Source organism: Lactuca sativa, chromosome 5 (genome assembly GCF_002870075.4).
Source record: "Lactuca sativa cultivar Salinas chromosome 5, Lsat_Salinas_v11, whole genome shotgun sequence".
NCBI classification, from domain to species: Eukaryota; Viridiplantae; Streptophyta; class Magnoliopsida; order Asterales; family Asteraceae; genus Lactuca; species Lactuca sativa.
In genome coordinates, this window is record NC_056627.2 from 6,694,563 (window position 1) to 6,711,307 (window position 16,745).

The following is a 16,745-nucleotide window of genomic DNA, read 5'->3' on the forward strand; positions in this document are numbered from 1 at the left end:
AAATAACCTTTTTAAAAATAATAATAACCAACAAATCCAGAATAGTCAACTCCGGATCATTACAGACATCATAAAAACGTATTTTTTTTTTGAAGAAAAAAAATCCCATTTCGGATTTCGGGGAAAAAAGACTTTGAATTTCAAAAACAAGTGAACCAGTTCGAAATCCGATGAACAATTCTGGATTTTTGAAAAAATATTCCGTTTCTTACTAGAATCTTACAAAAAGTTAAAGAACATAGAAATGAGAATATAATCGATACAAGGTCTTAAAAAACATAGATTGAAAAATGATGATATTAAATACTTCGAAATGAATATTTTTGATATAAGTAGAGAATTTTTTTGAGAAAAAAATTGTGCAAAAAGAAAAAGAAAATTACAACTCGGAAATTTAAAGGATAACTGAAAAATGAGTCAATCCGGAAAAAGTGGTCTAAATTTTTTTGGTTATTTTCTTTAAATTTGAATAAAAATATGGTTAGTTTAGTCAATTTCCCTTGATATAATCTTTTAAATGAGTGAGTGTGGAAGGTTTTATGGTTGTTGATGTAGTTAGATATTCTTTGACACGGTACATTCTTTTAATCGCTTGTTGGCTGTTATGTTAGATGAAGTTTAATCAGAATTTACTAAAGTTTATCAAGTTTAATCTTCTTTGATCTGTTGAAGATATAACAAAGCAACCATTTTTGTAATACCCAAGGAAGACGATGCCTGGAACTGTGGAAGTAGCATTTCATTCCTTGATTATCTTGTTTTGGTTGTATATTTCTGTCAATATAGTTCTAGGTAATGGCTTTTGAGAGAGAGGTTACGTTGTTCTTGGAGGCTTGTGGGTTTTCAAATCATGAATTTAGAGCTGTTTGGATTTATACAGGGGCATAATTTTAAGAAGAGACCAAACATAGAGGCGTTCCAGTCATGAAATTCATTACTAAGAATATATTTTTAATCAGGTGTTAGAGATGAAGATGACGATACATTTATTCATGTATGTATTTGTGTTTTAAAAATAATATTCATGATTAATAAATATGGAGTGGTGTACGACAAAATAGGAATCCAAAGGTTGTGATTGTAAATAGATCGTAGAAGAAGAAAAAGGAAAAGGAAAATTTGAATATACAAACAAGACATGAAATGAAAGTGAATAATAACTGAACGTGGTAGCATTTAAACATTTTTCACTAGATTAACGAACACCAATTAATAACACAAACACGCTAGCTAGCTAGTTAAAATATAAACAAACTAAACATGAGCACAAAAGAAGAATCTGTAATTAAGTAATAAGTAATAATAGAAAATAGAAAATAGAAAATAACATCTTGGGTTTTGGGGTTTGAGTTGTAAGAGAAAGAAGCATTTGATATTTGATTTGATGGAGTTAGTTAGAGCATGTGATCGAAGCCTCCACCTCCCTGAAGACCAACACCAACACGTGGTCCTTGAACATTATGAACCAGCTGTTGAAGCCACCTTCTTGTTGTCGGATCCTCCTAAAATAGTAAAATTACATAATCAATCACTACACAATTACTATTTACTACCTATTATTTTAGACTCTCCCTCCTTAACTAACTAAAACAATCAAACCCAACCATCCAAAATCTATCAAATCTCTTTATCTTCTACTTCCATTATTATATTCATACCATTTTTCCTACTCTCCACCATTCAATTTCAAAATATGTACCCACCTCTCATCCAAATACAAACCCATTTATTTCACTCTTACAAAAAAAACTCAAAGTAAGATGCTATATAATAAGCAAAAAGTGCAACTACATTTTGGTCTAAAATACATAGATTTTGATTATTACTTTTTATAGAAATATTTCAGTTTCCTAAGTTTGACAAATTTTACCACCTCTATGTAACAAACAGAATAACTTACACGAAGGCAACTGCTGAAAGTAGCATCTCGCAGCATATCCGGAAGACAACTCCTCAAAGCATCACATGCTCTGCAGTATGTTTCAAAATGGATTTAAATAAAAAAAAAAAAAGGTGAGGTTAAGAGTTAAGAGTTAAGGGTTAAGTGGAAGGTAACCTAACCTGGGGTTATCTGACAATCGAAGGTAACATCGGATAATGTGCTTCAAGAGGCGTGAAGAGGGCTGCTCAGCAAGTGCAGCCACCATATTCCCCAAAACTCTACCCACTGCAAAGAAACGTTCTGCTGTCGTGCATATGTAGTCCAGCCCCACATCATCCAATAGAATCTTTTGAACTATAAACGTTGCAACCTGAAATCCATTCCATTCCATTCATTAACACAAATCCAATCCATACCATTCATTCATAAAACCCAACTGAGAGAAACCAACACTTAACTGTTTTCGACAGCTCACTCCCCATTTCCATTGTGCGGAGGCACAGCGGAATTATTTCTGTTGAAAGCAGAAAGCTGATAACTTCTGTGTCATCAACCTGATAAATCAAACTTATTATATCTTAAAAACACTTACTTACTTCCTTCCAGCCACTACACTATGTTTCTAAGAAAAAAAACAAAACATGTTGACATGAAAAGCCAAAGTACCTTCACCAGGGCACCAATGACACCTAAGCTAGTAAGCCTCAGATACTCAAACGGCCTCGATTTGCTTGTGGTGTTGAGAAAAGGGTATAAATATAAAGGGATATGAGCTGCAAACAACAAATTCTATCACTCATCATCTTCATATGCTTACATAACTCTACAAGGACAATCAATAGAGGCTACACTTTTACTAACTTACTAATTTCTATCTAATTCACTTTTAGTAATTTCTTAATAAACATAACTTACCATTCAAGAACAGCATTCTTGTGTCTGGATGTGAAGCTACACACTGCAAAAAAAGAAGCATTTACGATTATGACTACCACTAGCTGTATTTTATTGCTGGATAATAAAATGATTTTCATCATCATTTGTGTATATGAATATCATTCAACCAACAGCATCAAGATTTGAAAGACTGAAAATGAAATGAAAAAGGATGTAGTATGAATAACAGAAGGTGCACCTGCAGAAGAGCAAGGGCATTGCAGACTCTATTTGACTGGGCTGGAGTTAGATTCGGTGGTGATAGAAACGGATATATTGAAACTATCTCCTGCAACCAAGCAACACTTGGCATTAGCTAAAAAGCATGACACCAGACAACATATATAATGAAATTCCATGGATGTTTGAAACAAAAGAGACATAAAATAAATGAATCCATATGTTACTCATAAGCTTTGGCTGACTATAAAACGCGTGAATCTATATGCTTTTGTTATTAATGGAAACAAAAAAAAATTCCCAACAACCTAAAGAAACTACCAACAAATAAAGGATATTTAATTACATAACTGAAGCTTTTAACTCATACAAGAGAAATATTCACTACAAGGAAATATTGAACAGACATACATGGTATGGAGACCAAACATTAAGGACTATTGTGAGACAACATTAACATCTATAATACTGCATATGAACTATGAAGTAGAAGTAGAAATTAAAATCTCTTATCAGTCGGTAGCAGCATACCTGTAATAGTGCTGCAATGGTACCAAATGAATTCCACAGTAACGGAGCCAGATCTTGAAACAGCTCTCTCTTCTAAAGAAGAAACAAAAATGCGAAAAGAACAAATTAAGCATTACAGAATGAGTGCAGCCACAGTACCAAAAGAATCGCATACAGATGAGCTAACTCATGCCTATATTCATAAGACCTAATCTTCGAGGACCATTACAGTAGATAGCAAGCGAATTTGTAAAGCTGGCTGATTCGACAGTGAAAGGAATATTAACATCATCTCTTTCATATTCATTCCAAATAAAGATAGACACAGACAATGCCTAATCTTTATATAATTTAAGATTCTCTCGAGAAAATGAAATTGTTAGTGTCTTTCCCCATCAATAGCCCTTTGTCCTCCCGTCGCGTACACAGTTCCCAAATTGAAAAACGCAAGTGATCAAATTCACAGTCATACGCCCAAAAGGCACAAATTCAGTTACCCTTTCACGTTCTACCATAATCTTAAACTGCTTCATCTAACTAAATCCTAAAAAACGAATAAAATTATCACGTTATCCATCACAATGGAAGTGCACAAAGTAAACATACCTTGGAGAGTTCGAGAAGAGCGTTTTCGCGAAGATCAGGACTACTGAGATCGAGTACCAATTGCTCGGCTGACTGCATTTTTCGATCGATATTCTGCTTTCCTCGACGGCGTTTGGGAACACAAACAGATATGTGGTAATTTCGCGTATGAAAAAGAAAAAAGAAAAACTCAAAAAGGGTCTCCTTTGATATATACCCGGTCTAAAAAGAAATGTTTTTTTTTATTTAATTGTCATTTAAGACCCGTATATTATACGGGTTAATTAAAACATAATGTTAAACATGAACGATTAAATGAATAGTTTATTTGAATTTGAAATATGAAATAAATGAAAATTATGAAAAAAAACATGCAAAAAATAAATTAATTAAAATTATGTGTTTAATTGTTAGATCCGTGTACTAAACGATTTATTATAATAAAATGTTAAATACAAATGTTTAAAGTGTAAATTTATTTGAAATTGAAATTGAAATTTCAAATTTGAAATTAATAGTTATTATAGTAGGTTTAATTTATGGAAACTAAATTAATGATATAGTGGAAAATAAATATATTTCAAAATTATGACAAAATGACATGTGGCCAAATAAATGAGAGAATGACAAGTGACATAACATTTTCATTTATTATGGTAGATTATTATTATTATTATTATTATTATTATTATTATTATTATTATTATTATATGTTTATTTTATTTTTTTTATCTTTGTATGGATTTCTTTGAAAACAATTTCAATTGCTTATTTTTATTTTCTTTTGTCTCCTTCGTATGAGATTGGAATTTCTTTAGTATTATTGATTTTAGTATTATTGATATTATTGTTTAGGTATTTTAAACTTATAAAATTTTTCTCACTTAACTGAGGTTCACATTCTATAATATTGGTTAGGATTCGGTTTTATTGGCTTCAAATCAGGAAGACCTAAGATATATCTAAATAACAACAAACAACCAATCCATGTAGAAAGTTCATAATTTTTGGAGTTGTTTTGAAACACTTTAAAGAAGAATACCTATTTTAAAACGGGTAAGTAAACAAATATAAGAGATTTAGATTAAAAACAATGTTTTGAAAACGAGATATCAAGCTTTTTGATGATTAAACATATGAGACCATGACAAATGTGCATTTAAGGATGAGTTCATATTATGGTGACAAAGTGATGGGGTTAAATTATTTATATGTTTACTGGGCGGGACCCGATGGTTATTCTGTATGTTATTACTTGTTATATTTGTATGTTTGTATTGTTGGGCGGGGCCCGTTATACGCGTCAGGGTGAGGCCCGTTATACTCAGTGGGCGGGGCTCGTTATGTGAGTTAGGGCGAGACCCATCATTGTAACGCATGTTCCAAGTATCATTCAATTTTTAAGTTTTTTTGGGTTTTGTACTGGGACTCGACGAGTTGGGGAGCCCAACTCGACGAGTAGAGATCGATCTTGGACGCGGGGCTTAGGGTCTACTAAACGAGTTTGAAGGCTCCAACTTGACGAGTAGACATTGTAAAGGAAAACCCTAATTTTTAAGGGTTTGCACCCTATTTAAGGAACTTATGGATCATTGTGGTCTCCCTCATCGTCCTGTCTGTCCAGAGAGAAACCTTAGTCGCGCTTTAGTGCCTTCTTGAGTGTGTGTGGGTGAGCTTTGGAGAGTGAACCTTGTGCTTTTTGGAAGGAAACTTGAAGGTTGAAGAGATTGAAGTTAGGAGAAGGCTTTAGATCTGGCATCTACCCGGTGTTAGCATCCATTTGGAGGTAAAAAGTTGCTACCTTGATCTCTATTTGCTTAGATCTCATCTTATGGAAGAATATAGTCACTTTTGGTGCAAAAGGGTGTCATACTCGGATTTGGACTTGTCATGGGGATATGGTTCCAGATCTGGACACCTCTATGTCTTCATAGACATAAAGTTGCTCCCTTTACCTACTCTAGGCCCTTTTCCATGTCCTAAACATTGTATGAACCCGAGTTTTAGTGTTTTAGCCATTTGAGGCCATGCATGCACGTAAAGTTTGCAACTTTACGTGGTATTTAGGTCTTAAGGGATTGGATCTGTAGTTTGGAGATTTGGATTCGACTGGAAGGACTGATAAGGCAAGGGAAAACTCGACGAGTTGCCATAGAGACTCGGCGAGTTGGATCGGGCTTTTCTTGTTTTCGGTCTGACGAGTAACTTGACGAGTTGGTTAGGGTTTTCCCCGGTTTTCTGATCACCGGAGGAACTCGACGAGTTTCTAGATGTACTCAATGATTTTGGTCAACATGGACTGTTGACCTTAACTTTGACCATGGTTGACCAAGTTTGTGACATCCCCAATTTTCACGGCCATAAAAGACCGATTTGTTTATGCTTTGTTTTATAAAATAAGAGTAATCCTTTGATTAAAAAAGTAGCGGAATTTGTTCCTAAAACAAAATATGATACGAATTTGTCAAAACATTTCTTAAAAGAAACGTATTTTCATTAAATAACAAAATCTCGGGATGTCATGTTCTGATACAGACCAAAAGCATAAACAGTATAAAATAGACCTTACAAGAGTTATTTATAACTACTGATCTATAATCCAGAATCTCTCGTCATGTCAACCAACTTATACTCTTGTGCCGCTACCTGTGATACAAAGAAAACTGAGTGGGTCAGGCTTGGGAGCTTGGTGAGCATATAGGGTTTTCAACCCACAATAATATAATTATTATATTTAACCATCAAACAATCAACCCAATTACCTATCCCTATTATCTTCTTTATTTCTTAAGGTTCTACCATAAGAATCAATTATCCTTTCTTCATTCATTCCTAAGGATTGACCTAAGGAATTGGCACAAAGTCCATTGTTGCCCGAGGTTCATCTACATAGTACTAAATCCATAGCTACCAAGGTTCATCTACATAGTACTAAATCCATAGCTACCATCGTTCATCTACACAATACTAAATCCATAGCTACCAGGGTTCTTATATGAGGCAGTAAATCTATAGCTGCCATGGTTTTTAGAGTACATCGGTGAACATCAAGTCCACAACACCTACAAGTTGCGAGCTTGCTAGTGTTCCATACGATTGTCTAGAATCGTTCGTGGTTGTCATCCCTACTTTTCTGAATGACGGGGCCATCGTTTGGGTAAAGGTTTCACTAATTTTTCACCTGTCACCCTCATCTCATGATCTATATCATCTCTCGTCTCATCCTCAAATTCATCCTTCATCACACACCAACTATTTCATCTACCCATGTTCTACCCAACATATTTGTATATAAAAATTACATATACAGTTTAAACCATTTAAAAACATGTATAAAACATTCATTCAACATCCATCTTAAGTAAACAAACAATATATAAACACATAACATGTATTTCATAGCAAATACTTCATATCTATGTGTTAGAAGAAAGTAACGACACACTCACTTGTTAAGATGATTGCCAGACAGCACTACGGCTCTTCAAGTAGAAGTTCTTCTATGAAACCGGGATATCTTCATACACCGAGCTTCTCGTGAGCAGAGCTTCGGCTTGAAACTCTTTTATCCTCGAGATCTTCGGGGCTTCGGGACTCGCTTTGGGTCTCGGGATGATACTAGGGCTTCGTGTAACAACCCGATATTTCAGGTCAATGTAACGACTGGAAGTCAACCACTGTAATATCTTTGTGAATTAATAAAAATAGTGTCAAAAATGAACTGTTCAAAAGGCTCAGTTTGAGTATACTAAGTGGTAGATATCGTATCAAGGTTTCCAAAAATGTAAAGAACAATAAAATCTGAGTTATAACGAAGAAGTTATGACCAATTGAAGATTCGTAACAATACCGGTAAAGCGCTATTAAGCCTAAAACGCGAAATCTCAATAAAATACTTTTTGGCCTTAGGTATCTTAATGAGAGTCGTAGATATCCCTAAACCGTAAGCATACATAAAAAAGAATGCCCATGTAACGACCCAATTTTCAAGTCCAAAAATTTCATTTTTAATTGATTGACTTGTAAAAAAAACATTTATAAGAAAACACCATCTAATCATAACTTTTCATAAAACCATAACTCATGTCTGAAAATCATTCACAACAATAAGAATAATGTCAGAGTACACTCCCAAGAAACTCTAGTGCAGAAAACCAACATGTGTGTGTATGATGTGTCGCTACCGCGCCAGCTCCTTCCCCTTTGCTGAAGAGGTACCTAAAACCAAAACTGCAAACTGTAAACACGAATCTTAGTGAGTTCCCCCATCGTACCACATACCATATAATCACATAGCATACATACTGTCGAGCAATTTTGGGTTGCCCGACCTACCCGGTACGACCATTATGGGGTGCCGACCTACCCGGTACGGCCATTCTAGGGTGCCGACCTACCCATGTCAAGCCATTCTGGGGTGCTGACCTACCCTTCAGTCCTAACAACTAAACCTCGGGGACTATTCCACCCATACTGCTACTATCACATATATCATAACATAAACATACCATCAAACATATCTGGGGTGTCCGAACTACCCTTCGGTCTTAACAACTGAACTTGGGGACTATTCCCCTCCTACTACTGCCATCACATATAACATATCATGCCAGCATATAAACATTGTTGGAATAGTGTCTAAGCTCGTAACTATATTTGGTATGTATTTGACCCGGTTGTGCATGGTCCTTTTGGGTTGTCTTCTCCAAAGCAACTTGACAAGGTAATTTAAGGAGAAAGGGATAATATTATGGTTAATTAATATATTATAAGAATAATATATTAAAGGAGAAATCATATTTATCTAATTAGTATTGGTCATAAATTAATTAGGAATTAATTTGGTGACCAAAAGAGATTAATTGAATAAAGGGGTATAAACTGTCAAATGTATGATAGTTAAGTTTTGGGTTAAGGAAACCTAATGGACTTAAGGGGGAACGAAATTATGATGGGTATCCATCATATTTTCGTCTAAGGCCTTATTCCAGAAGGTTCCTTGGGCTGCTTGGTGGCTAAGCTGTCCATTAGGGTTTAGGCTGAAACCCTAGTAGCCTGTAACTATAAATAAGACCCCTAGGGCATTGAAATCAGCTACCACTTGATTCTAAGAGAACCCTAGGCCGATTTCTAGCTTCTCTCACCCTCTCTCATATTTCCTTCTTGCTTGTGGGGTTTATGAACCATTAGAGGAGTTGCATTTGTGACTCTAAGCTCAAGAGAAGAAGAGAAGAAGATCTAAGCCAACATTTGAAGAGGTAAACATCTAGATCTGATTCTATATGTTATTTTTGTTATTTGTATGCTATATTAGGGTTTTTAAGTCTTGGAATCAAAGCATGTTCAATAGAGAAACCTAGATCCAAGCATTAGGGTTTGTATGAGCACATAGGAATGTTTCTTATGCATAAAACCCATCAGTGGTATCAGAGCCATGATTGGTTTCAATTGTATGTGATGCTTAACTGTTTTGTTTGTTAAAAATAGAGTTTTTTGCCTCTGCCCGACACAACTCGGCGAGTCCAGGTCTGACTCGGCGAGTTTGTGCGTCAGACAGAGGGTATTTCGGGATTTAGCTGCTGTTTTGACTTGGATTTGATGCTTAAATTGTTTTATTAAGTTAAAATCCGAATTTTATCTTAATTAAATGATTATCCTTGCCAAAACAAATAGATAATTTCAAATCTTTTAAATATTGGTTGTTTATATGATAAATATGGATTATTTAAAGTTATTTGGTAATTATCTAATGACTAAAATAAGATTAGGTCAAATATAGATAATTATGAAATTAATTATTTAATTTGAATTATTTGTTATTTGATCCCTTGTGTTTTGAAAAGTTCAAAACTTGCCCTCAAGTTTTGAAATTTTAATTTTGTGATTAAAAGTTTAATTTTGAATAATTTAAATTACAAACCCTTAGAATTTTACAAGTTTAAAATTCAACCCTATACTATTATATATTATTGCAAGTTTATATATATATATATATATATATATATATATATATATATATATATATATATATATATAACTTAAAATGCTAGTCTTACCGTTAGTAGGCCTCATTCACGAAGTCAGTCTATAAGGTGGGTATAAGGTTGCTGCCTATAAAATGGCGCTTAATGGGTGTACACTCACACCTACCGCTTGCTTGACTGGTGAAGGGTCGTTAACCGAACGGGTAGGATAGGGCAACCCTCTCCTCATTAAAAGTATAATGTAAGATACAAAGTAACTACATGTTTTTCAAAATTCCCAATCTTAGTTACTTTAGGGTAAAATGTGAAAATGATGCTAATCCATGGAATTACACTTCGTACCCTTGTCAAACGTTGATGGAGCGAGTGTGGTTAACCGACACATCAATTTGGGGATGACATTGGTAGTGAAGGGTGACTCGATGTTTGTCATAGATCAATGGAGCGTGTGTGGTTTACCGGCACATTGATTGGGTGATAGAGACATTGAGTGCACCATGTTGATTCGCATGGTTATTCACAATTTGTTTGCGATCCTCGGTATCCCAGTCACAAATTTGAAATGCATATCGAGATTTAAACATGCCATTGAAAAGTTCTATAAATCTCAAAGATCTAGGAGTTTTCAATACATTAAAAACCTAAATTGCCTTTTCGTTTTTCATGGTGAGAATTAGTGAATCGTCATTCACTTACCTTCAAATTATTTACTTTTAGAGTACGGCATCCCTTTCTAAGTTGTAAATAATGTTGTTGGATCCTAGCCCTAATTTCTCATTTGGGTGTTTAATTAGGGATTCATTTCTAATCAAACTTTGTCCCTTTCTGTTTCAGATGTCTACAAACAACAACAACAACAACAACGCTTCCGGGTCATTCTCGTTGATGAACCTGTGTCAGAAAGTGACATTTGATGGTTCAAACTTCAACGAGTAGATGAGGTATATTTGAATGATCACATGCTACGAGGGCAAAGAATATGTCCTCGATGAAAAGCTTGAAAAGATCATCCCGGATGTTGCTACTCCTGAAGAACTGGCCGCCTTTGAGGCCCACGAGCGTGATGCCACGAAAGTTCACTGCATCATGCTGGCCACCATGAACCTCGAACTCCAAAAGTCCTATGAGGACATGTATCCGTATGAAATGCATCAGGATTTGCTGGACAGGTATCACCAGAGCGCGAGGCAAGAGCACTATAAGATCATTACTAACATGATCACCGCTAAGATGGGGAGTGGAGAATCCCTTGTTGGATAAGGTGTCTAAGTCCATAACTATTTCGGGTGTGTACTTGACCCGACCCGGCATGGTCCATTTGGGTTGCATGGCACCATGCAATTGGATAGACTAAATGAGAGAAATAACACTTGGAGATTATTAATATATTATAAGTTCTAATATATTAATAATATTATTATTTGATTAGTTTGATCAAAGAATTAATTTGGAATTAATTAAGTGATCAAAGGATAACTAATTAAATATATGGGTTGATTATGTAAATCATTCATATCTTGTATAGTGGGCTAAGAAGCTCCATGGATTATCAAGTTGGGTTCTACCCATAGGATGTTCCATGGATGCTCCATGGGAGTTACAAACCCATGGGTCTTGGAAATGAAGAGTCATGACACATTAGGGTTTACATGGTGTAACCCTAGATGTGTCAACACTATATAAGGATCCCATTCTCCACCAAAATTGGCTAGACATAAGAAACTAGAGGGCTTGGCCGATTTTAAGAAGTGTGTATTATCTCAAAGGTCTTTCCAAGAGCATTTGGTGTTGTGTGAAGCATTTGAGGCATCACACTTGGGGTGATAGGCTCACAAGGTTTCAAGGAACATAAGCAACAACAAGGTAAGTTATTCTATCTTTCATTCAAGTTAAAATTGTTCCCCATGTATGCTAGATAGGAATATAACCTTGGAAATTCAACTTTGCATGATAATTAGACAAACATAGATCCAAGGTTATTAGGGTTGCATGTACACTTAGGAAGTGTTAGAATGCTCAAAACCCATCAGTGGTATCAGAGCCTATGCTTGTTTGTTTGTTATTTGTGCTTAAAAGTTGAAGGAAGTCGAAAAACTTGCTGTCTGACTGTTGGACTCGGCGAGTCCATGGGGGGACTCGTCGAGTTCACTTGTATCTTCAACCTACTCGACGAGTAGGTTCATGCACTCGGCGAGTAGGGTCGACAGAGTGCAGATTTTCGACTTGAGTTGCTGGAAATGAATTAGAAACATTACCCTAAACTGTTTTGGTACTTGAAAACTTGTTTTAGATGGTGTAATGTCTTGCTAATTCATTTACAACAACTAGTTATCAAAATTACAAAGTTTTAAGTGTAGTTTTGATTCATGAAAATGCTTATGTTCATGTTCTTGATCTTATGATGTTTAGATGATCATAGGAATTATTTGTAACCTATGTGATAGTTTAATTCTTGATCATAATGTGTTTTAATGGAGTCCATAACTTGTCCTCAAGTTATGGAAAACCAAAAGTCACTTGAGTTAAAAAACCATTAAAAGAACACAAGAGTTAGAAAAATGAAGAGTCTTCATTTTATTACTCTATTAAACTCATAAGTTACAAGAAATGAAAAGTTTTGAAAGTTTACAAAACTTGCCCTCAAGTTTTGGAACAAGTAAAGTTAAGTTAAAACTTTAGTTCCAACCCTTAGAATTTTAAAAAGTTAAAATTCAACCCTTATACTTATATTATTATGATTTAATAATTATATATATGTATAAGAACAAATTCGTCTTACCGCTAGTACGCCTGATTCACGAAGCCGGTCTATAAGGTGGGTATAAGGTTGTTGCCTATAAAATGGTGACTTAATGGGTGTCCATTCTCACCCACCGCTTGCTTGATCGGTGGAGGGTCGTTAGCCGAACGGGTAAGACAAGGACTTATAAATTCTCATTAAACGTATGATGAATATTATAAAGTAACTAAATGTTTTATTAAATTCCCAATCTTAGTTACTTTAGGAAAAATGTGAATAAGGTGCTAATCCATGAAATTACACTTTACACTTTGTTTAAGTCGTTGGTGGAGCGTGTGTGGTTAACCGGCACACTAACTTGGACTTAACAAGGTAGGTAAAGGGTGACTTAAGGTTTATTATAGTATCGATGGAGCGTGTGTGGTTTACCGACACATCGATTGAGTGATAAACTTTAAGGGTACCAAGTGATTTGCATGGTTACTTCACACCTCGTTTTGTGATCCTCGGTATCCCAGTCACAAAACTTGGAGGGCACACTCGAGATTGAAACATGCCTTTGAAAAGTTCATTGAATCTCAAAGAATCTAGTAATTTCTAAGAACCAATCAAAAACCTAATATTCAATATTTCGTTTTTCATGGTGGAAATTGGTGAATCGTCATTCACCTACCTTTCAAATGTGTTATAGCTTGGATTACGGCATACCTCTTCCAAGTTATAATATATTGTGATTGGATCCTAGCCTTAATATTACATTTGGGTGTTTTATTAAGGACTCTCCTAATATCTAAACTAATCTTGTCCTCTTCTTTCAGATGTCTTCAAACAATACTGGCTCTAACCCTAACAGCTCCTTTACCCTTATGAACTTGTGTGGGAAAGTCACCTTTGATGGATCCAACTTCAATGAGTGGATCAGAAACATCAGGATGATTACCCGCTACGAGGACAAAGAATATGTCCTTGACAAGGAGCTTAAGGAGATTGATGAGACCACTGCAACTCCTCGGGAGATCACTGACTTTCAGGCACATGAAAGGGATGCTACGAAAGTAGCTTGCATCATGATGGCCACGATGACAGCGGAACTCCAAAAGTCTTATGAGGATTTCTACCCTTATGAAATGCACCAAGATTTGATGGAAAGATACCATCAAAGTGCAAGACAAGAGAGGTATGAAATCATCTGCTCCATGATAACAACCATGATGAAGGACGGGGAATCCGTCACGAGCCACATGCAGAAAATGCAAAGGTATGTGGATCGTTTGCTGAAGCTTAATGTGAACTTCCCTGAGGATCTTGCAATAGATATCATTTTGCACTCCTTACCATCGTGCTATGATCAATTCCGCATGACATATCACATGAATAAGGAAGAGGTCACACTCAGCAAACTTCAGGGACTTCTCAAGACCGCAGAAACAGGTGTTAAGGGGAAGTCGGTTGTTAACAATCCTACTCAAAACTCTACTCCGGTTTTGGCAATCGGGAAAAGTCGAGGGAAGAAGAGAAAGAGCTCTTCTAAGGGTACCAAGGCTCGGACCCTTGATGGCTCTTCTTCAAGTGGAACCAAGAAAGGTTTCATCACTCCTTCTTCTGACCCAAAAGAGGCTGAATGCTTCTGTTGCCATGAAAAATCACATTGGAAGCGGAACTGCCCAAAATACCAGCAAGATGTGAAGGATGGGAAAGTTAAACCCAACCATGCAGGTATTTACACTATCATTTCTAATAACTCACCCCATTCTAAATCTTGGGTCCTTGATATCGGGTGTGGTATTCATATTTGTTGTGACTTGCAGGGACTAAGAAGAAGTGAGAATGTGGAGCAAGGAAGAATAAACTTGATCATGGGGAATAGGAAAGCTTTACCTGTTACCAAGATTGGAGTTTATACTTTATCGCTACGTAGTGGGTTTAATTTAGATTTGAATAAATGTTGTTACTCGCCAGGAATGGCAAGAAATATTATTTCCTTTCATGCTTTGTACAAACAAGGGTTTACCTTTTCATTTAATAATGAAGTTGGTTTTATTGATGCTTTCTTTAATAATGTTCTTTATTTTAAAGCATTACCTTGTGATGGTGTGTATGAAGTTGTATCTGTTGTAGATAACTTAGGAAATAATGTTTCGTGTATTGATTCTATTAATAATAATAACTTGGATAAAGCATCATTATGGCATTGTCGTCTTGGACATATAAGCAAGAAATGCATAGGCCAACTCCAAAAGGATGGAGTCTTGGAGTCATTTGACCTAAAGTCAGATGATAGTTGCGAATCATGCTTACTTGGAAAAATGACAAAGTCACCCTTCACAGGTTCGTGTGAGAGGGGTGAAGGTTTGTTGGACCTTATACACACGGATGTGTGTGGACCATTCAAACATGCCACAAGGGATGCTAATCGTTATTATTTGACTTTTACTGATGATTATAGTAGATATGGATATGTCTACTTGATCAAGCATAAGTCAGAGACTTTCGAAAGGTTTAAGGAATTTAAACAGGAAGTCGAGAATCAATTGGGCAGGAACATTAAGATGCTTCGATCCGATCGTGGTGGTGAGTATCTTAGTTCAGAGTTCCTTGACTATCTAAGGGAATGTGGGATAGTCTCACAATTGACACCTCCCAGGACACCACAGTTGAATGGTGTGGCTGAGAGGCGTAATCGAACCTTGTTAGATATGGTTCGTTCCATGATGAGTCGAGCTTCGCTACCAATCTCATTTTGGGGGTATGCCTTAGAGACTGCCGCCCATATCCTTAATCTAGTCCCTACAAAGAAAGTTTCCAAAACTCCTCACGAGATGTGGACTGGTAAAGTACCCAAACTAGACCACATCAAGATTTGGGGTTGTGAGGCTTTCGTGAGACGCGAGACTCATGATAAGCTTGAACCCCGAAGCGAGAGGTGTATTTTCATCGGCTACCCACAACAGTCCTTTGGTTACCTCTTCTACAGACCTAGTGAAAATGTGGTCTTTGTAGCTAGGAGGGATTTCTTTAGAGAAAGAGAGTTCATAAGCCAAGGAAACAGTGGGAGGCAAGTTGATCTTGAAGAAATTCAAGAATCAAGCGGTGAAGGAACTTCGAACACTAGCCCTCAACTTGAGGAGGAAACTCCTATTGAGCCAATTGACAAGTCTGTACCTCTGAGGCGTTCCACAAGGGTTAGGAATGCTCCTGAGCGTTACTATGGATTCCATATTACTGCAGAAGGAGATACACTTATCAGTGATGAGACACTGATAGGTCTGGATGAACCTAACAGTTACGCGGAAGCCATGGCAGGCCCTGAGTCAGCCAAGTGGAAAGAGGCAATGGACAGTGAAATACAATCCATGTATGACAATCAAGTTTGGAACTTGGTTGAGAATGTACCAGGTCGTAAGACAGTAGGGTGCAAATGGGTCTTCAAGAAGAAGACCGACATGGATGGAAATGTACACACATATAAGGCTAGACTGGTTGCAAAGGGTTTCTCTCAAATTCCTGGAGTGGACTATGATGAGACCTTTTCTCCAGTAGCCAAGATTAAGTCTATTCGGGTTCTGTTGGCCATAGCTGCATTTCATGGCTATGAAATATGGCAAATGGATGTCAAAACCGCTTTCCTTAATGGAAAGTTGGCTGAAGATGTTTACATGAGTCAGCCAGAGGGTTTTGTCAGCAACGAGTACCCTAGTAGAGTGTGTAAGCTTGAGAAATCCATTTATGGATTGAATCAAGCACCTCGCAGATGGAATCTTTGCTTTGATGAAAAGGTCAAGGAATTTGGCTTTTCTAGGAGTGAAGATGAGTCTTGCGTGTATGTCAAGGCTAGTGGGAGTATAGTTAGCTTTTTGGTGTTGTATGTGGATGACATACTACTCATAGGAAATGACATCCCAACTCTGCAGGAAGTTAAGTCCTGGCT

General features: G+C 36.3%; 1 protein-coding gene across 1 annotated transcript; it reads right to left on the reverse strand.

The window, feature by feature from the left end:
• Positions 1–1,139: 1,139 nt before the first annotated feature.
• Positions 1,140–4,274, reverse strand: LOC111883574 (uncharacterized). The gene is made up of 9 exons (XM_023879896.2): positions 4,115–4,274; positions 3,530–3,601; positions 3,018–3,107; positions 2,798–2,840; positions 2,549–2,655; positions 2,341–2,436; positions 2,062–2,252; positions 1,901–1,970; positions 1,140–1,502 (listed from the first exon to the last, which is right to left on the reverse strand). The coding sequence occupies exons 1-9, from the start codon at positions 4,190–4,192 to the stop codon at positions 1,395–1,397; spliced, it is 855 nt and encodes a 284-aa protein (XP_023735664.1). The 5' UTR covers positions 4,193–4,274; the 3' UTR covers positions 1,140–1,394.
• Positions 4,275–16,745: the final 12,471 nt, after the last annotated feature.

Excerpts from the sequence above, each read along its gene's own strand:
- LOC111883574 (XM_023879896.2), bottom strand. The coding sequence starts at position 4,192 with ATGCAGTCAGCCGAGCAATTGGTACTCGATCTCAGTAGTCCTGATCTT. Across the intron at positions 2,841-3,017 it reads ATGCCCTTGCTCTTCTGCAG|TGTGTAGCTTCACATCCAGA; the intron begins GTGCACCTTCTG and ends CTTTTTTTGCAG. Across the intron at positions 2,253-2,340 it reads GGAGTGAGCTGTCGAAAACA|GTTGCAACGTTTATAGTTCA; the intron begins GTTAAGTGTTGG and ends AATGGATTTCAG.